The following is a 21003-nucleotide window of genomic DNA, read 5'->3' as shown; positions in this document are numbered from 1 at the left end:
CCTGCTGACAGAGAAGCGTGGGAGCAGAGCGCTGTGGTCCGCTGTGTCAAAGGCTGCAGACAGGTTGAGAAGGATGAGGAGCAACATTCTCTCCAAGCTGCTGTCTGCTGGTCCCGCACAGCCCGGGACCGATTTTTCCACTCTTAAATTCCGCGCGTGCGCAAAACTCTGAATGGGCCACGCAGGGGCTGCACACCCAGAAATAAAAAGGAGGGGAACATTGATGATGAAGTTTGCCATGGTCACAATCACATAGAATCTTGGCCTTTATTGCAAAAGGGATGGAGTATAAAAGCAGGGAAGTCTTGCTACAGCTATACAGGGTATTGGTGAGGCCACACCTGGAGTACTGCGTGCAGTTTTGGTTTCCATATTTACGAAAGGATATACTTGCTTTGGAGGCAGTTCAGAGACGGTTCACTCGGTTGATTCCGGAGATGAGGGGGTTGACTTATGAGGAAAGGCTGAGTAGGTTGGGCTTCTACTCATTGGAATTCAGAAGAATGAGAGGTGATCTTATCGAAACGTATAAGATTATGAGGGGGCTTGACAAGGTGGATGCAGAGAGGATGTTTCCATTGATGGGGGAGACTAGAACTAGAGGGCAAAATCTTAGAATAAGGGGCCGCCCATTTAAAACTGAGATGAGGAGGAATTTCTTCTCTCGGAGGGTTGTAAATCTGTGGAATTCGCTGCCTCAGAGAGCTGTGGAAGCTGGGACATTGAATAAATTTAAGACACAGATAGACAGTTTCTTAATGATAAGGGGATAAGGGGTTCTGGGGAGTGGGCGGGGAAGTGGAGCCGAGTCCATGATCAGATCAGCCATGATCGTATTAAATGGTGGAACAGGCTCGAGGGGCCGTTTGGCCTACTCCTGCTTCTATTTCTTATGTTCTTATGTAATCACATTCCCTTTCATATTCATGGTAAAAGCCGGTGAGTGATTGGTCAAATATTGGTCTGATTTCCGCCCCTGCGATGCACCCCGGGAGATTTCCTATGTTAATGGTGCTGGGTAAATGGGCGTTGCTGTTGAGCGATTGGTGGGTTGTGTTACCTGAAGCTGCTGGTCGGTGCTGAGACCCGCGGACTCCACCAATCGTTGCTGTATATCAGTCCTTTGCTCCAACAACACCGTCTCTAACTGCATCAGCCCGACCTGCAGAGTCAACATGTAGCACAAACATCAGGGCATGCAGGGGGTTAATATTCCATCACACTGTGGGAAATCTCACTCCCAGCCCACACGGCACACACATCAGTCCAATTAATGTTAATTAATCTATTGACGTTAATCCAGCTCCCTCATACTGCCATTCAGTTACCCCTCACCCCAGCGCCCTGTTTCTCTACTGATGTATCTCTACTTGATCGAGGTTTGTGATGAGGTATAGAGAAGGTTGATGAGGGAAATGCGGTTGACGTGGTGTACATGGATTTGCAAAAGGCGTTTGATAAAGTGCCACATAATCGGCATGCAGCAAAGTTGAAGCCCATGGAATAAAAGGGACAGTGGCAGCATGGATACGGGATTGTCTCAGTGACAGGAAACAGAGAGTAGGGGTGAACGCTTGTTTCTCGGACTGGTGGAAGGTATACAGTGGTGTTCCCCAGGGTCGGTACTGGGACCACTGCTTTTCTTGATATATATTAATGACTTGGATGTATAGGGCACAATTTCAAAATTTGCAGATAATACAAAACTTGGAAGTACTGTGAACAGTCTTCAAGAGGACACAGACAGGCTGGTGGAACGGGCGGACACGTGGCAGATGAAATTTAACGCAGAAAAGTGGGAAGTGATACATTTTGGTCGGAAGAACGAGGAGAGACAATATAAACTAAAGGGTACAATCCTAAAGGGGGTGCATGAACAGAGAGACCTGGGGGGTATATGGGCACAAATCGTTGAAGGTGGCAGGGCAGGTTGAGAAAGCGGTTTAAAAAGCATATGGGATCCTGGGCTTCATAAAAGAGGCATAGAGTACAAGAGCACAGAAGTTATGATGGACTTGTATAAAACACTGGTTCGGCCTCAACTGGAGTATTGTGTCCAATTCTGGGCCCCGCACTTTAGGAAGGATGTGAAGGCCTTAGAGAGGGAGCAGAAAAGATTTACGAGAATGGTTCCAGGGATGAGGGACTTCAGTTACATGGATAGACTGGAGAAGCTGGGGTTGTTCTCCTTGGAGCAGAGAAGGTTGAGAGGAGATTTGATCGAGGTGTTCAAAATCATGAGGGGTCTGGACAGAGTAGATAGAGAGAGAGAAACTGTTCCCATTGGTGGAAGGATCGAGAACTAGAGGACACAGATTTAAGGCGATTGGCAGAAGAACCAAAGGCGACATGAGGAAAAACGTTTTTATGCAGCGAGTGGTTAGGATCTGGAATGCACGACCTGAGAGGGTGGTGGAGGCAGACTTGATCACTGCTTTCAAAATGTAGTTGAATAAATACCTGAAAGAAAGAAAATTGCAGGGCTACAGTGAAAGGGAGGGGGAGTGGGACTGGCTGAAGTGCTCTTGCAGAGAGCCGGCACGGGCTCAATGAGCCGAATGACCTTCTTCTGTGCTGTAACCATTCTGTGATTCTATGATGTTAATCCAGCTCCCTCACACTGTCACTCAGTAACCCCTCTCCCCCAGCACCCTGTGTTACTGACTGTATCTGTACTGATGTTAATCCAGCTCCCTCACACTGTCACTCAGTAACCCCTCTCCCCCAGCACCCTGTGTTACTGATTGTATCTCTACTGATGTTAATCCAGCTCCCTCACACTCACTCAGTAACCCCTCTCCCCCAGTCCCCTGTGTTACTGACTGTATCTGTACTGATGTTAATCCAGCTCCCACACACTGTCACTCAGTAACATCTCTCCCCCAGTCCCCTGTGTTACTGACTGTATCTGTACTGATGTTAATCCAGCTCCCTCACACTGTCACTCAGTAACATCTCTCCCCCAGTCCCCTGTGTTACTGACTGTATCCGTACTGATGTTAATCCAGCTCCTTCACAATGTCACTCAGTAACCCCCACCCCTAGCGCCCTGTGTTACTGAATGTATCTCTACTGATGTTAATCCAGCTCCCTCACACTGTCACTTGGTAACCCCTCTCCCCCAGCGCCCTGTGTTACTGACTGTATCTGTACTGATGTTAATCCAGCTCCCTCACACTGTCACTCAGTAACCCCTCTTCCCCAGCACTCTGTGTTACTGACTGTATCTGTACTGATGTTAATCCAGCTCCCTCACACTGTCACTCAGTAACCCCTCTACCCCAGCGCCCTGTGTTACTGACTGTATCTGTACTGATGTTAATCCAGCTCCCTCACACTGTCACTCAGTAACCCCTCTACCCCAGCGCCCTGTGTTACTGACTGTATCTCTACTGATGTTAATCCAGCTCCCTCACACTGTCACTCAGTAACCCCTCTACCCCAGCGCCCTGTGTTACTGACTGTATCTCTACTGAGTGACAGTGTGAGGGAGCTGGATTAACATCAGTACAGATACAGTCAGTAACACAGGGTGCTGGGGAAGAGGGGTTACTGAGTGACAGTGTGAGGGAGCTGGATTAACATCAGTACAGATACAGTCAGTAACACAGAGCGCTGGGGAAGAGGGGTTACTGAGTGACAGTGTGAGGGAGCTGGATTGTCACTTGGTAACCCATTCCAATAGTCTTTTGCTACTTATTATTTAAATAAAATGATTGATGAGACAGTAAGAGACACAACTCTGTGTAAACAGAGCAGCCAGGGTGAAAGGTCAAGGAGACCCACAATGCAAGACTGCACCAAGTTTGAAAAGCGAGGCCGTATGAAAGGCAATGAGGGAGTAATGACCGGGTGACAGCAATCACGGGTTTTAAAAGACTGTACAATCTAAGAGAAAGGGAGTAGGGAGGAGGGCCGGGGATGTACAGTTTGAGGTGTTTGGGAAGATGGAGTAGGAGACAGTGTGATGGTTAACAGTGAGGGTCCTAGGAGATGGTAGAGTTCGTTGGACAGAGGATTCTGAGAATCCTACGTAAACTAGAGGTGATCCAAAACTCAGAAGTCCGTGTCCTAACTCACACCGAGTCCCACTCACCCATCACTCTCTGTGCTCACTGCCCCGTGTCCTAACTCACACCAAGTCCCGCTCACCCATCACCCCCTGTGCTCACTGCCCCGTGTCCTAACTCGCACCCAGTCCCGCTCACCCATCACCCCCTGTGCTCGCTGCCCCGTGTCATAACTCACACCAAGTCCCGCTCACCCATCACCCCCTGTGCTCACTGCCCCGTGTCCTAACTCGCACCCAGTCCCGCTCACCCATCACCCCCTGTGCTCGCTGCCCCGTGTCATAACTCACACCAAGTCCCGCTCACCCATCACCCCCTGTGCTCACTGCCCCGTGTCCTAACTCACACCGAGTCCCACTCACCCATCACCCCCTGTGCTCACTGCCCCGTGTCCTAACTCGCACCCAGTCCCACTCACCCATAACCCCCTGTGCTCACTGCCCCGTGTCCTAACTCGCACCGAGTCCCGCTCACCATCACCCCCTGTGCTCGCTGACCTACACTGGGCTCCGGTTAAGCAATGCCTCGATTTCAAAATTCTCATCCTTGTTTTCAAATCCCTCGCTCCTCCCTATCTCTGTAATCTCCTCCAGCCCCACAACCCCCCCCAGAGATGTCTGCGCTCCTCTAATTCTGCCCTCTTGAGCATCGCTGATTATAATCGCTCCACCATTGGTGGCTGTGCCTTCAGCTGCCTGGGCCCCAAGCTCTGGAACTCCCTCCCTAAACCTCTCTACCTCTCTCTCCTCCTTCCTCCTTCAAGACGCTCCTCAAGAACCACCTCTTTGACCCAGCTTTTTGTTACCTGCTCTAATTTCTCCTTATGTGACTCGGTGCCAAATTTTGGTCTTATAACTCTCCTGTGAAGCACCTTGGGACGTTTTACTACGTTAAAGGTGCTATATAAATACAAGCTGTTGTTGTTTGCTGTTGTTGTATTGGAAGAGAAGTCGATCAGGCAGAAACTTCTAGGGGGCAAAATTCGATAAAACCCCATTTGGGGCAGTGATCTTTTACTCCGAGAAATCTCAGCACCCGGCGAAGATGCCTTGCCAAATTGGGGGTTTTCGCCCCAGGAGTGGGGGGTGGGGGGGGGGGGGGGCGCGGGGAGGGCGATGGCGGTAAATGAGGCGGCACTAGCCTAAGCTGGGTGCTACAGGGCTGCTATTCACAAACACTTGCCCTATTTCAGCTGAGTGCCATTCTTCAATCAGCCGTCAATCCTTGACTGCATCCGGCTCTTAATGGGTGGGCATTCGAACCTGCTGATGCTCATTTTCAGCATTGCTGAAGTCATTCACTCATCCCTGGAGCTCAGGAAGGAAGTGAACTGGCTGCTGGAAATTCCCCTTCAAGGGAGAGGCCCACCAGATTCAGCACTGTGGCTCTGGAGGCATTGGTGGGGGCACTGGAGACCAGGGGGGAATCCCTGTTCCCTGCCTCGGGAAGGTGGCCATCACCGCAGGTTCTCCGTGCCCTGTGGCGAGGTGTCCCGGGAGCTGTCCGGGAGGTGATGGCCAGCACTGCAGGTTCTCCGTGCCCTGTGGCGAGGTGTCCCGGGAGCTGTCCGGGAGGTGATGGCCAGCACTGCAGGTTCTCCGTGCCCTGTGGCAAGCTGTCCCGGGAGGTGATGGCCAGCACCGCAAGTTCTCCGTGCCCTGTGGCGAGGTGTCCCGGGAGCTGTCCGGGAGGTGATGGCCAGCACTGCAGGTTCTCCGTGCCCTGTGGCAAGCTGTCCCGGGAGGTGATGGCCAGCACTGCAGGTTCTCCGTGCCCTGTGGCGAGGTGTCCCGGGAGGTGATGGCCAGCACCGCGGGTTCTCCGTGCCCTGTGCCGAGCTGTCCCGGGAGGTGATGGCCAGCACCGCGGGTTCTCCGTGCCCTGTGCCGAGCTGTCCCGGGAGGTGATGGCCAGCACCGCGGGTTCTCCGTGCCCTGTGCCGAGCTGTCCCGGGAGGTGATGGCCAGCACCGCGGGTTCTCCGTGCCCTGTGGCGAGGTGTCCCGCGAGGTGTCAGCCAGCACGAACGTGCCGTGGACCATCACCCAGTGCCGCAAGAAATTCAACGACCAATGCCTCTTGACCGCTGTCTGCGCACTCTGTGCACCAAACGTCTGCAGACATGCACAGTCACATCCTCATCTTACGAATTGCCTACGTTCACAGCTATTCAGCCACGGCAGACATATCTCCCACATACATTGCTGGACTTTTACTCACACAGATTCCTTTCTTTTGCAGGCCAGGATGGCACATAACAGCCGGGAGGGAGCAGCAGAGGACTGGAGGAGGGGAACCTGAACTGAGGCCGCTGAGTGACCTGGAGGAGCGAGTGCTGCGGCTCATGGGGCCGCAGGTGGTGGGCGCCGTGGCCGGCGGAGATGGCAATCCCGCTGGGGGCAACAACGGTATTTTTATCCCCTCTCCTTCTCTCATACCACTGCCCCCCCCCCCCTCCGCCAACCCCACCCACACCAGCATGCTTCATCACTTTCCAACTCCTGATACTGTCTGCATTCCCTGAAAGAAAAGAAAGACTTGCATTTCTATAGCGCCTTTCACGACCACCGGACGTCGCAAAGCACTTTTCAGCCAATGAAGTACTTTTGGAGTGTAGTCGCTGCTGTAATGTGGGAAACGCAGCAGCCAATTTGCACACAGCAAACTCCCACACACAGCAATGTGATAATGACCAGATCATCTGTTTATTTGTAATGTTGACTGAGGGATAAATATTGGCCAGGAACCTGGGATAACTCCCCTGCTCTTCTTCGAAATAATGCCGCGGGATGTCTTACGTCCACCTGAGGGGGCAGACGGGGTCTCGGTTTAACATCTCATCTGAAAGACGGCACCTCCGACAGTGCAGTGCTCCCTCAGCACTGCACTGGAGTGTCAGCCTAGATTTTTGTGCTCAAGACCCAGGAATGGGACTTGAACCCACAACCTTCTGACTCCGAGGCGAGGGTGCTGCCCACTGAGCCACAGTTGATACTAGCTCCATTCCTGCCGCACTGTCCTCCCCTTAACACGAGTTTTGCTCCATTCATGCTTTCAAAGAGCAGGCAGCAGCTGGCCATCCAGCACCTCTCGGAAGCAGTCACAAAACTGGGCAATTTTGCCTCGAGTATTTTTATCCTGGAAGGGTATAGAAATACCAAATCGACACAGGGCCGATGCACAGCTGTCAGCCCAGCAAAAACCCACACACACAGTTCTTCTTTTCATTCACGGCAAGGCTGCCATTTACTGCCCATCCCTCGATGCCCTGAGAAGATATTGATGGGCCGACTTCTCAATACAACTGAGGGGTTTAATAGGCCCAAGCCCAGTCAACCACGCAGGTCGGGACTGGAGTCTCGTACAGGCTCCGACAGGGAAAGTATGACGGGTGTCAGAAGAACATAAGAATTAGGAACAGGAGTAGGCCATCTAGCCCCTCGAGCCTGCTCCGCCATTCAACAAGATCACGGCTGATCTGGCCGTGGACTCAGCTCCACTTACCCGCCCGCTCCCCGTAACCCTTAATTCCCTTATTGGTTAAAAATCTATCTATCTGTGACTTGAATACATTCAATGAGCTAGCCTCAACTGCTTCCTTGGGCAGAGAATTGCACAGATTCACAACCCTCTGGGAGAAGAAATTCCTTCTCAACTCGGTTTTAAATTGGCTCCCCTGTTTTTTGAGGTTGTACCCCCTAGTTCTAGTCTCCCCGACCAGTGGAAACAACCTCTCTGCCTCTATCTTGTCTATCCCTTTCATTATTTTAAATGTTTCTATAAGATCACACCTCATCCTTCTGAACTCCAACGAGTAAAGACCCAGTCTACTCAATCTATCATCATAAGGGAACCCCCTCATCTCAGGAATCAGCCTAGTGAATCGTCTCTGTACCCTCTCCAAAGCTAGTATATCCTTCCTTAAGTAAGGTGACCAAAACTGCACGCAGTACTCCAGGTGCGGCCTCACCAATACCCTGTACAGTTGCAGCAGGACCTCCCTGCTTTTGTACCATCCCTCTCGCAATGAAGGCCAACATTCCATTCGCCTTCCTGATTACCTGCTGCATCTGCAAACTAACTTTTTGCGATTCATGCACAAGGATCCCCAGATCCCGCTGCACCTCAGCATGTTGTAATTTCTCCCCATTCAAATCATATTCCCTTTTACTGTTTTTTTTCCACAAGGTAGATGACCTCACACTTTCCGACATTGTATTCCATCTGCCAAACCTTCGCCCATTTGCTTAACCTATCTAAATCTCTTTGCAGCCTCTCTGTGTCCTCCACACAACCCGCTTTCCCACTAATCTTTGTGTCATCTGCAAATGTCCTTCCGGGAGGAATACCCCACAACCCTCACTGTAACATTGATATACCCCACGCCCCTCACTGTAACACTGATATATCCCACACCCCTCACTGTAACACACTGATATACCCCACACCTCTCAGTGTAACACTGATATAACCCACACCCCTCAGTGTAACACTGATATACCCCACATCCCTCACTGTAACATTGATATACTCCACACCCCTCACTGTAACATTGATATACCCCACACCCCTCACTGTAACATTGATATAGAAACATAGAAAATAGGTGCAGGAGTAGGCCATTCGGCCCTTCGAGCCTGCACCGCCATTCAATGAGTTCACGGCTGAACATGCAACTTCAGTACCCCATTCCTGCTTTCTCGCCATACCCCTTGATCCCCCGAGTAGTAAGGACTACATCTAACTCCTTTTTGAATATATTTAGTGAATTGGCCTCAACAACTTTCTATGGTAGAGAATTCCACAGGTTCACCACTCTCTGGATGAAGAAGTTTCTCCTCATCTCGGTCCTAAATGGCTTACCCCTTATCCTTAGACTGTGACCCCTGGTTCTGGACTTCCCCAACATTGGGAACATTCTTCCTGCATCTAACCTGTCTAAACCCATCAGAATTTTAAACGTTTCTATGAGATCCCCTCTCATTCTTCTGAACTCCAGTGAATACAAGCCCAGTTGATCCAGTCTTTCTTGATATGTCAGTCCCGCCATCCCGGGAATCAGTCTGGTGAACCTTCGCTGCACTCCCTCAATAGCAAGAATGTCCTTCCTCAAGTTAGGAGACCAAAACTGTACACAATACTCCAGGTGTGGCCTCACCAATGCCCTGTACAATTGTAGCAACACCTCCCTGCCCCTGTACTCAAATCCCCTCGCTATGAAGGCCAACATGCCATTTGCTTTCTTAACCGCCTGCTGTACCTGCATGCCAACCTTCAATGACTGATGTACCATGACACCCAGATCTCGTTGCACCTCCCCTTTTCCTCATCTGTCACCATTCAAATAATAGTCTGTCTCTCTGTTTTTACCACCAAAGTGGATAACCTCACATTTATCCACATTATACTTCATCTGCCATGCATTTGCCCACTCACCTAACCTATCCAAGTCACTCTGCAGCCTCATAGCATCCTCCTCGCAGCTCACACTGTCACCCAACTTAGTGTCATCCGCAAATTTGGAGATACTGCATTTAATCCCCTCGTCTAAATCATTAATGTACAATGTAAACAGCTGGGGCCCCAGCACAGAACCTTGTGGTACCCCACTAGTCACTGCCTGCCATTCTGAAAAGTACCCATTTACTCCTACTCTTTGCTTCCTGTCTGCCAACCAGTTCCCAATCTATGTCAGCACACTAACCCCCAATCCCATGTGCTTTAACTTTGCACATTAATCTCTTGACCTTGTCGAAAGCCTTCTGAAAGTCCAAATACACCACATCAACTGGTTCTCCCTTGTTCACTCTACTGGAAACATCCTCAAAAAATTCTAGAAGATTTGTCAAGCATGATTTCCCTTTCACAAATCCATGCTGACTTGGACCTATCATGTCACCTCTTTCCAAATGCGCTGCTATGACATCCTTAATAATTGATTCCATCATTTTACCCACTACCGATGTCAGGCTGACCGGTCTATAATTCCCTGTTTTCTCTCTCCCTCCTTTTTTAAAAAGTGGGGTTACATTAGCTACCCTCCACTCGATAGGAACTGATCCAGAGTCAATGGAATGTTGGAAAATGACTGTCAATGCATCCGCTATTTCCAAGGCCACCTCCTTAAGTACTCTGGGATGCAGTCCATCAGGCCCTGGGGATTTATCGGCCTTCAATCCCATCAATTTCCCCAACGCAATTTCCCGACTAATAAGGATTTCCCTCAGTTCCTCCTTCTTACTAGACCCCCCGACCCCTTTTATATCCAGAAGGTTATTTGTGACCTCCTTAGTGAATATACCTCACACCCCTCACTGTAACACTGATATACCCCACACCCCTCACTGTAACACTGATATACCCCACACCCCTCACTGTAACACACAGAGAAACCCCACACCCCTCACTGTAACACTGATATACCCCATACCCCTCACTATAACATACTGATACACCCCAGTCCCCTCACTGTAACACTGATATAACCCATACCCCTCACTATAACACAGTGAGGGGACTGGGGTGTATCAGTGTAACACTGATATACCCCACACCCCTCACTGTAACACTGATATACCCCACACCCCTCACTGTAACACTGATATACCCCACACCCCTCACTGTAACACTGATATACCCCACACCCCTCACTGTAACACTGATATACCCCACACACTTCATGGACAGAATTTTTAGCCACAGCCAAATTTAACACCTCCTAAATCTGCAGAATTTGAACCAATGCCATTGTGGGTTTCTGCCCTGAAATGGTCTCCTGCCCCACTGGCTCACACACACGCAGAGTGCACAGAGTTACTGATCCTCTGAAAGCTTGCAATTTGTGAGGGAGCGGTGACAAGAGCTTGCATTTATACAGAAATACTTCCCGAAGCATGTCACCGGAGCAATTATCAACAAAATGTGGCACCAAGCCACATAAGGAGATACTAAGACATGTGACCACAAGTTTGGTCAAAGAGGTAGGTTTTAAGGAACATCTTAAAAGAGGGAGAGAGAGTTAAGAATGACGTGTATTTCTATAGCGCCTTTCACGACAACCAGACGTATCAAAGCGCTTTACAGCCAATGAAGTTCTTTTTTTATTGAAGTGCAGTCACTGTTGTAATGTAGGAAACATGGCAGCCAGGTAGAGAGGCAGAGAGGTTTAGGGAGAGAATTCCAGAGCTTAGGGCCCAGGCAACCGCCCACCTCTCCACCCACGTCCATCCCCCTTCCCCTCCCCTGTCCCCTCGCACCCTTCCCGCCCCCTCCCCCACACCCTCGCCTGAGCCCCCTCCCTCTCCCGCGCCCCGAGCTCCCTCCTCCGCACCCCCTCGCAACCTCTCCCTTCCCCTCCCCTGTCCCCTCGCACTCTCCCCTCCCCCACACCCTCGCCCTGAGCCCCCTCCCACTCGATCTCCCCTGCCCCTGAGCTCCCTCCTCCGCACCTCCCTCGCTCCTCCCCCCTCCCCCTCCCCTCCCCCGCCCCCCCTCCCCTCCCCCTCACCCTCCCTGCACCCCCTACCTCCACCCTCCCCCCCTGCACCTCCACCCCCTGCCCTCCCCCACCCAGCCATCCTCCTCCTCCCCCTCCCCCCCCCACCCCCCCCCACACCGGCCCGCCCCATCCCTCGCACCCTCCCCCCCCCACCCTCCGCCCTCTTGCCCCCTGACCGAAGCGGTGTGGTGCTGAATCTCCGAGCGCCAGCTCCTGCCTTACCCGGTAATGGGTGACCTCTCTCACTCCGGCTCTCAGCGACTCGACCTGTGTGGTGCGGGCGGACTGAAGCAGCTGGAGCCGGCTCTGTAATGTGGCCAGGCAGCCCAGGGCCAGGGGCCAGACCTGAGCACTCAGCACCTCCGACTGCCCCAGCACTCGCCTCTGGTCACTCAGCTCCCAGCAAACTCTCTCCAGGGTCTCGGCCTGCTGCTGCAACACACGACAATCGAGGTCTTCAATCCCCGTCCTTTCAGCATCTACAGCAAACCTGCGCTCAAACAAACAGGGTGCCCGACATATCCTCCCTCCCTGACATCAGCTGACACTCCGTGGGTACCACCCTTGCTTCTGAGCCAGAAGGCAGTGGGTTCAAGCCTAACTCCAGGGACTGGAGCCCATAATAGAAGCTGACAGAGTGCTGCACTCTCAAGCCTCTGGAGTACAACTTGACCTTCTGACTCCGAGTCAAAAGTACTACCCACTGAGTCGCGACTGACTCACTCCCGGGTATCTGTTATTCTATATATAAACCCCCCCGAACCCCTCGATTAGATCCCAGCCTGTAACTCACTCCCGGGTATCTGTTATTCTATATATAAACCCCCCCGAACCCCTCGATTAGATCCCAGCCTGTAACTCACTCCCGGGTATCTGTTATTCTATATATAAACCCCCCGAACGGCTCGATTAGATCCCAGCCTGTAACTCACTCCCGGGTATCTGTTATTCTATATATAAACTCCCCGAACCCCTCGATTAGATCCCAGCCTGTAACTCACTCCCGGGTATCTGTTATTCTATATATAAACGCCCCGAACCCCTCGATTAGATCCCAGCCTGTAACTCACTCCCAGGGATCGGTTATTCTATATATAAACTCCCCGAACCCCTCGATTAGATCCCAGCCTGTAACTCACTCCCGGGGTATCTGTTATTCTATATATAAACTCCCCGAACCCCTCGATTAGATCCCAGTCTGTAACTCACTCCCGGGTATCGGTTATTCTATATATAAACCCCCCGAACCCCTCGATTAGATCCCAGCCTGTAACTCGCTCCCGGGTATCTGTTATTCTATATATAAACCCCCCGAACCTCTCGATTAGATCCCAGCCTGTAACTCACTCCCGGGTATCTGCTATTCTATATATAAACCCCCCGAACCCCTCGATTAGATTCCAGCCTGTAACTCACTCCCGGGTATCTGTTATTCTATATATAAACCCCCTGAACCCCTCGATTAGATCCCAGCCTGTAACTCACTCCCAGCTATCTGTTATTCTATATATAAACCCCCCCGAACCCCTCAATTAGACCCCAGCCTGTAACTCACTCCCGGGTATCTGTTATTCTATATATAAACTCCCCGAACCCCTCGATTAGACCCCAGCCTGTAACTCACTCCCGGGGATCTGTTATTCTATATATAAACCCCCCGAACCCCTCGATTAGACCCCAGCCTGTAACTCACTCCCGGGTATCTGTTATTCTATATATAAACCCCCGAACCCCTCGATTAGATCCCAGCCTGTAACTCACTCCCGGGGATCTGTTATTCTATATATAAACCCCCGAACACCTCGATTAGATCCCAGCATGTAACTCACTCCTGGGTATCTGTTATTCTATATATAAACCCCCGAACACCTCGATTAGACCCCAGCCTGTAACTCACTCCCGGGTGTCTGTTATTCTATATATAAACCCCTGAACCCCTCGATTAGACCCCAGCCTGTAACTCACTCCCGGGGATCTGTTATTCTATATATAAACCCCCCGAACCCCTCGATTAGATCCCAGCCTGTAACTCACTCCCGGGGATCTGTTATTCTATATATAAACCCCCGAACACCTCGATTAGATCCCAGCATGTAACTCACTCCTGGGTATCTGTTATTCTATATATAAACCCCCCCGAACACCTCGATTAGACCCCAGCCTGTAACTCACTCCCGGGTGTCTGTTATTCTATATATAAACCCCTGAACCCCTCGATTAGACCCCAGCCTGTAACTCACGGTTATTCACGGTGCCGATGATACTCCCAGTGTCTGTACGAATACCTGGCCAGCTGTGTTACCTGGTGATGTTGCAGCTCTTGCTCTGCCTCCTCGATGGGAATCGAGCTGTAGGAACACATTCCCTCCTCTGCAGCATCTAGCCAGTGGCTGATCCGGAGGGCGGTATTCTGCATGCCCTCCTCCAATTTTAAGCGTGCGTCCTCATCAATATCCCCCTGAGAAACGGAGCAGGATAATAAAGTCCATTAAGAATGCTCATAACGCTCAAGGTGCAAGGTTTACATGACACCGATCATCACGGTTATGACTGGACAGTCGTGTCTTTGCTCCATCCCAGTGCACTCACTAAAAACGGAGGGCGCTCAGGTGCAGAAGCCTCGGCCTCTCAGGTCGGCCTCGCGACCCCACAAGTCGTTTCGGATTAGGATTGTGAGCCCTCCAGCACTGCCCCGGAGTCTCCAGGGATTGAGGATTCATCTCCAGGACACTGCCGCCAGCAACCAGGGTGCATAAATCGTACCGCAGGAAACTATTATGGGGTTCTTTTGAATTTCTTTGAACATTTTTGTTTATTAGTTATGAAGGTATTGGAGATAGGGGGAAAAAGCTATTTGACTGGGAGTCAGTCATCCAATCGGTGAACAAGGAATCAATTTGATTTCTGATTGGCCTTGAGACTGCAGGGCACCTTGATGATGGGCAGGTTGGACAACCAATGGTGGGCGTGTGTGTGGGCGATGCGATGATGGGTGTGCTGGACAACCAATGGCGGTAGTGTGTGTGGGTGATGCAATGACGGACGTGTTGGACAACCAATGGTGGAGTGTGCGCGGGCGATGCAATGATGGGCAGGTTGGACAACCAATGGAGTGAGTGTGTGTGCGGGGCATCTTGATGATGGGCAGGTTGGACAACCAATGGAGTGAGTGTGTGTGCGGGGCATCTTGATGATGGGCAGGTTGGACAACCAATGGAGTGAGTGTGTGTGCGGGGCATCTTGATGATGGGCAGGTTGGACAACCAATGGAGTGAGTGTGTGTGGGTGATGCGATGATGGGCAGGTTGGACAACCAATGGCGGGAGTGTGTGCAGGCGATGCGATGATGGGCAGGTTGGACAACCAATGGAGTGAGTGTGTGTGCGGAGCATCTTGATGATGGGCAGGTTGGACAACCAATGGAGTGAGTGTGTGTGGGTGATGCGATGATGGGCAGGTTGGACAACCAATGGCAGGAGTGTGTGCAGGCGATGTGATGATGGGCAGGTTGGACAACCAATGGAGTGAGTGTGTGTGCGGAGCATCTTGATGATGGGCAGGTTGGACAACCAATGGAGTGAGTGTGTGTGGGTGATGCGATGATGGGCAGGTTGGACAACCAATGGCGGGAGTGTGGGGGGGGCGGAGTGGCTGGCTGCAGGAGGCCATGTGATGAAACCCCCTCCCAGGATTATGACCAACTACAGTTGGCAACTCTCTGTTTTCAAGTGTTTAGAAGAATGAAAGGTGATCACATTGAAAAATACAAAATTCTTACAGGGCTCGACAGGCTAGAGACAGGGAGGATGTTTCCCCATTAATGAAATAAACTGAGGTCATTCTCACTCTCAGCGACATTTAGAACCATCCTCTACACTGTCCCATCAAACACTCCCAGGGCAGGTACAGCACGGGTTAGATACAGAGTAAAGCTCCCTCTACACTGTCCCATCAAACAACTCCCAGGGCAGGTACAGCACAGGTTAGATACAGAGTAAAGCTCCCTCTACACTGTCCCATCAAACACTCCCAGGGCAGGTACAGGGGGTTAGATACAGAGTAAAGCTCCCTCTACACTGTCCCATCAAACACTCCCAGGGCAGGTACAGCACGGGTTAGATACAGAGTAAAGCTCCCTCTACACTGTCCCATCAAACACTCCCAGGGCAGGTACAGCACGGGTTAAATACAGAGTAAAGCTCCCTCTACACTGTCCCATCAAACACTCCCAGGGCAGGTACAGCACGGGTTAGATACAGAGTAAAGCTCCCTCTACACAGTCCCATCAAACACTCCCAGGGCAGGTACAACATAATAGAACTTCCCACGGCATTTGATAGCAGTGTTATAAAACAAAGTTCGACACTGAGCCACACAAGGAGAAATTAGGGCAGAGCTTGGTCAATGAGGTAGGGTTTTATGGAGCGTCGTAAAGAGGGAGAGAGGTAGAGAGGCGGCGAGGTTCAGGGAGGGAACGCCAGAAGTGTGTGCGTTCAGTGCTTGCCCGCGAGGAATTAATTTATAGCCAGCAGGGGGAAGAGACGGTCAGCCTATCAGCCTGCAGTGAGGTCAAGCTCAGGTCCCAGAGGTGAAAGGTCATAGTGCTAACTGAGAGCGACACCCAGTTACCCACCTTTTCCCGTGGGGCGATGGCGCCCAGATGTCCCTGTGTGGCAATGGCGGCTGCCTCTCGCCCCAACTCTCCGAGCTGGGTCACCCACCGGTTCAGCTCCTCTGCTGCCGGTGCTGGAGCCAATGAAATTCCCTGAACACCACGCGGATCTCCGGCTGTGACCATCACCTGGAAAAACATCACGGGTACTTCAAAGACCAGAAAGAAAGATCTGCGTTTCTATAGCGCCTTTCACAACAACAGGATGACCCAAAGCACTTCGCAAACAGTGACGTACTATTGAAGTGTCGTCTTCTTCTTAGGCAGAGTCGAGGATGACTTAAAATAGTAGTCGCTGTTGTAATGTGGGAAACGCGGCAGCCAAACTGCGCACAGCAAGCTCCCATATACAGCAACGTGATAATGACCAGATAATCTGTTTTTAGTGATGTTGTTTGAGGGATAAATATTAGGATACACATACACTCCCTCAGCACTGCACTGAAGTGTGAGCCTCGATTTTTGTGCTCAAGTCTCTGGAGTGGGACTCAAACCCATGACCTTCTGACTCCCAGAAATCCCCGGTGTATATTAACACATTCCCAGGGATCACCCATCACTGTCTATCTTGAAACGGCTGCATCAGTTACTCAAAGATAAACGGTGCAGAAAACGTTTTCTTAATATGCTGCAAAATCTTCTTCTTAGACAGTCCCTTGTATCGAGGATGACTTGCTTCCACATCAAAAAGGGATGAGTTTACAGGTGTTTCAATGAAGGACCTAATATTCCAGATCCCGAACTACATCCTGAAGGGTGGAAGATGCCCTGTGGGTGGATTGTTTTAACGTGGAGTGACCGTTGCACACCAGCCACCACACGGGCTTGACAGAGCGAGGTCTTGGTCCAGTGGCAAGGATTAACCAGGACGACTGGAGACCAGCTCTGCTGCACGGACCCAGTGCGCTGCACATATCGCACGGTGTGGGCTGGGCCCGTGCTGCCCCCTGGGCCCTCGCCCTCTCCTGGGCCCTGAACTCACGCCTCTCCTGGGCCCCGATCACGTCCCTCTACAATCTCTCGCCGCTCCTTCGCCCCGACCCTCGCCACTCCTGCTGTACCTGCCCACCCTCCAATCACCGACCTCCCTCTGCCTATAATCGGTAGTAGGTCAACAAGCAGAGAAATGCGTGGAGCTCCCGGGAGCTCCGGAAGACCCTCGGGGGATCCAGGTACCGCAGTCCAAGATGGAGTGAGGATTTCTCTTGCAATCCAGCATCTTCCATTCGTACAGAGCTCCCTCTCTTGTTGAGCTGGCGTAAGAACATTTCAAAATATCTTCCCAGCCAGTTCAGGGAGCTTCTCACGCAGTTATTTCGGGAGGAGATATTGGCCTTGGAGGGAGTGCAGCGTAGGTTTATCAGAATGATACTCGGATTTCAAGGGTGAAGTTACAAGGAGAGATTACACAAATTAGGGGTTGTATTCCCCAGTATTTAGAAGGTTAAGGGGTGGTTTGATCGAAGTTTCAGGATATTAAGGGGAACAGATAGGATTGATAGAGAGAAACTATTCCCGCTGGTTGGGGAGTCTGGGGCTCGGCACAGTCTAAACATTAGAGCCAGACCTTTCAGGAGTGAAGTTTGGAAACACTTCTACACACAAAGGGCGGTAGAAGTTTGGAACTCTCATCATCAAACAGCAATGGCGCTGGGTCAATTGTTCATTTTAAATCTGAGATCGATAACTTTTTGTTCGCCAAAAGTATTGAGGGATATGGGCCAAAGGCGTGTATATGGAGTGAGATCGCAGGTCAGCCCTGATCTCATTGAATGGGGGAATGAGTTCGAGGGGCTGTATGGCCTCCTCCTGTTCCTATGTTACAGCTGGGGCTGTATGAGCGATTTTGATAAGAGAATAAGGAGAAGTTGTTTCCAGTGGCGGGAAGGTCAGTAATCAGAGATTTAAAGTAACTGGCAAAAGAACCCGAGGGGGAGATGAGGAGAATGTTTTTACGCAGCGAGTTGTTGTGATCGCCTGAACGGGCGGTGGGAGCAGATTCAACAGGAATTTTCAAAAGGGAGCTGGATAAATACTTGAAGGGGAAACATTTGTAGGTCTGTGGGGGAAAAGAGTCGGGGGAGTGGAGCGAACCGGGTCGCTCTTTCCGGCACAGGTTCGATGGGCCGAATGGCCTCCTTCTGTGCCGTGTGGGTCTCTGATTGCCCGACTGCAAGGTGGTAAGGTTTGCAATTCGGTCTAGAAACTGAAAGGAAGAAAAATCGACCCGAAACGTTAACTCTGTTTCTCTCTCCGCAGATGCTGCCTGGCCTGCTGAGTTTTCTATTTATATTTCAGATTTCCAGCATCCGTAGTATTTTACCGTTTCAATTCGGGGCCAGATTAACAGCAGCTTTTGGGGAGCTCATACCCAGCCGGCACCGCGCCACGTTGGGCTCAGCCAGACACACGTGTAATTCGGCAGATCATACATCATCATACTTGGCACGATGAGGGGAATCCGCTCGCCACAGTCTGGGCTGCATTTAAATACAACTTGTATTTATGCAACTCCCTTAACGTAGTAAAACATACCAAGGTGCTTCACAGCAGCAAAATCAGGCGATAACTCGGTACCACAGGGAGCAGTTGAGACAAATATCATGGATACATTTAAGGGGAAGCTGGATAATTGCATGAGGGAGAAAGGAATCGAAGGTTTATGTCGATGGGGTGAGATGAGGTAGGGTGGGAGGAGGCTCGTGTGGAGCATAGACACCGGCACAGACCCGTTGGGCTGAAGGACCTGTTACTGTGTTGTAAAATCCACTGTGAAAAAATTGACACCAAGAGATATTAGGACAGATGACCAAGAGCTTGGTCAAATAGATGGTTTTAAAGAGCGTCTTAAAGGAGGAGGGAGAGGTTTAAGGAGGGAATTCCAGAACTTGGGGCCTAAGCAGCTGAAGGCACGGCCACCAATGGTGGAGCGGTAAAAACAATTCCTCATTTTTATCCCTGAGCAAGAGGGCAGAATTGGAGGAGCGCAGAGATCTCGGGGGGTTGGAGGCGGTTACAGAGATAGAGAGGGGCAAGGCCATGGATGTTATGTATGTAAACATTGTAACTGTGTAAGACTTGCCACCAGAGGGCGCAACTGTTGGAGGCCCAAGGGTCACCTGCACACCTCGTGCAAGGGAGTATAAAAGGTTGTCTGCCATGCAGCTTAGGCACTCTGGAGTTGTATTAAAGAGACTGAGGTCACATCAGTTTTAGCTCACAGTACTCAGTCTTGTGGAGCTCTTCCATACCTAACAATGGTGGTATTTGAACACAAGGATGAGAGGCGTTGCTGGACTGGGAGCCAATGAATGTCAGCGAGCACAGGGGGTAATGGGTGAGCGGGACTCGGTGCGAGATCGGATACTGGCAGCAGAGTGTTGGATCAGCTGAAGTTTAAGGAGGGTGCAAGGTGGGAGGCCGGCTAGAGTCTAGCAGTAACAAATACATGGATGAGGCCTTCGGCAGCAGATAAGCTGAGGCGGGGGCGGAGACGGGCAATGTGTCGGAGGAGGTGGCGGCCTTGGTGATGGGAGAGGATATTGGGGGTCACACGCTCAGTGCGAGGCCGAGAACAGTCTGGATCAGACCAAACACAGATAATGAGGAGAGTGTGCGCCAGCCAATCCCGTCACCCTGGCCTCTCTGCGTGGAACCGCTATCGCTTTGATTTTCTTTAGAAGGGGGCGGGAAGCACTGACCTGCGACCCGAAGCCTTGGCGAAGAGAATCTTCCAGAAGCCTGAGGCGGCCCTCCGTCTCCCGCTGGAGGTGCCGCCAATTGGCGACCACCTGATCGCCGGTGGAGGTCAGCTGGTCCGGGGCTCGCGGCCCCACTGTCATCGCTTCCCCGGGCGGGAGGGGTTCTCCCGAGTTCCTACATCACAGACACACACGGTTACTTGGAAGCAATTCCTCCTCACCCTACCCCACACCTCTGAAGGCACCTCCCTGCTTTGGGGATTTAAGTTCATTCCCCCGCCCTCTACCCCAGCCTTTGTAAACCTGCGAGCCCAGAGGGTGGGCGTGGCAGGGTATTTACACATGGGGAGTGTTGTCATGTATGTAAACCTGTAATTACCATGTCTAACCACCAGAGGGCCTATCCCCTGGAGTCCCAAGGGATCTCACAATCCCTTGGGAGCACCAGGCTGGAGAGGCACTCTGCGGTCTGTAATAAAGGACACTCACGCTCACACTGAGCTTGCAGTATCTAGTCTGACTCTTTATTCAAGATATAACAGGGAGTATCCACACCCACCCCTTCCAGTCCTGCCCCGGATTGTCAGCGCACCCCCCTTTTTGAATACATATAATGATATTGAAAGTTTAGCACAGGAACAGGCCATTCAGCCCAACGGGTCCGTGCCGGGGTTTATGCCCCACCGCTCCGTGCCGGGGTTTATGCCCCACCGCTCCGTGCCGGGGTTTATGCCCCACCGCTCCGTGCCGGGGTTTATGCCCCACCGCTCCGTGCCGGGGTTTATGCCCCACCGCTCCGTGCCGGGGTTTATGCCCCACCGCTCCGTGCCGGGGTTTATGCCCCACCGCTCCGTGCCGGGGTTTATGCCCCACCGCTCCGTGCCGGGGTTTATGCTCCACACCAGCCCCCTCCCACCCTCTCCATCTCACCCCATCAACATACCCCTTCTATTCCCTTCTCCCTCATGTGTTTATCCAGCCTCCCCTTAAATGCATCGATACTATTCACCTCAACCCCTCCCTGTGGTAGCGAGTTCCACATTCTCACCACTCTCTGGGCAAA

General features: G+C 51.5%; 1 protein-coding gene and 1 long non-coding RNA gene across 2 annotated transcripts; both read right to left on the bottom strand.

Moving 5' to 3' along the window:
• Positions 1 to 1000: 1000 nt before the first annotated feature.
• Positions 1001 to 13984, bottom strand: LOC139262803 (nesprin-2-like). The gene is made up of 3 exons (XM_070877955.1): positions 13870 to 13984; positions 11790 to 11999; positions 1001 to 1162 (listed from the first exon to the last, which is right to left on the bottom strand). The coding sequence occupies exons 1-3, from the start codon at positions 13981 to 13983 to the stop codon at positions 1001 to 1003; spliced, it is 486 nt and encodes a 161-aa protein (XP_070734056.1). The 5' UTR covers position 13984.
• Positions 13981 to 20068, bottom strand: LOC139263522 (uncharacterized). Its single transcript, XR_011593161.1, has 3 exons — positions 19941 to 20068; positions 16201 to 16368; positions 13981 to 14025 (listed from the first exon to the last, which is right to left on the bottom strand). It is a non-coding gene; the product is annotated as an uncharacterized lncRNA (long non-coding RNA).
• Positions 20069 to 21003: the final 935 nt, after the last annotated feature.

This window comes from Pristiophorus japonicus, chromosome 4 (genome assembly GCF_044704955.1).
Source record: "Pristiophorus japonicus isolate sPriJap1 chromosome 4, sPriJap1.hap1, whole genome shotgun sequence".
NCBI lineage: Eukaryota > Metazoa > Chordata > Chondrichthyes > Pristiophoridae > Pristiophorus > Pristiophorus japonicus.
The sequence above is the reverse complement of the archived record's forward strand: the minus strand, read 5'-3'. Positions and strand labels throughout refer to the sequence as shown.

Bases quoted from the DNA above. Each gene is read 5' to 3' on its own strand.
- LOC139262803 (XM_070877955.1), bottom strand. From the start codon at position 13,983: ATGCAGAATACCGCCCTCCGGATCAGCCACTGGCTAGATGCTGCAGAG. The intron at 12,000-13,869 runs GTAACACAGCTG...CGTGTGTTGCAG, and splicing joins AAGAGCTGCAACATCACCAG to CAGCAGGCCGAGACCCTGGA. The intron at 1,163-11,789 runs GTAAGGCAGGAG...TTGACTCTGCAG, and splicing joins GAGAGGTCACCCATTACCGG to GTCGGGCTGATGCAGTTAGA.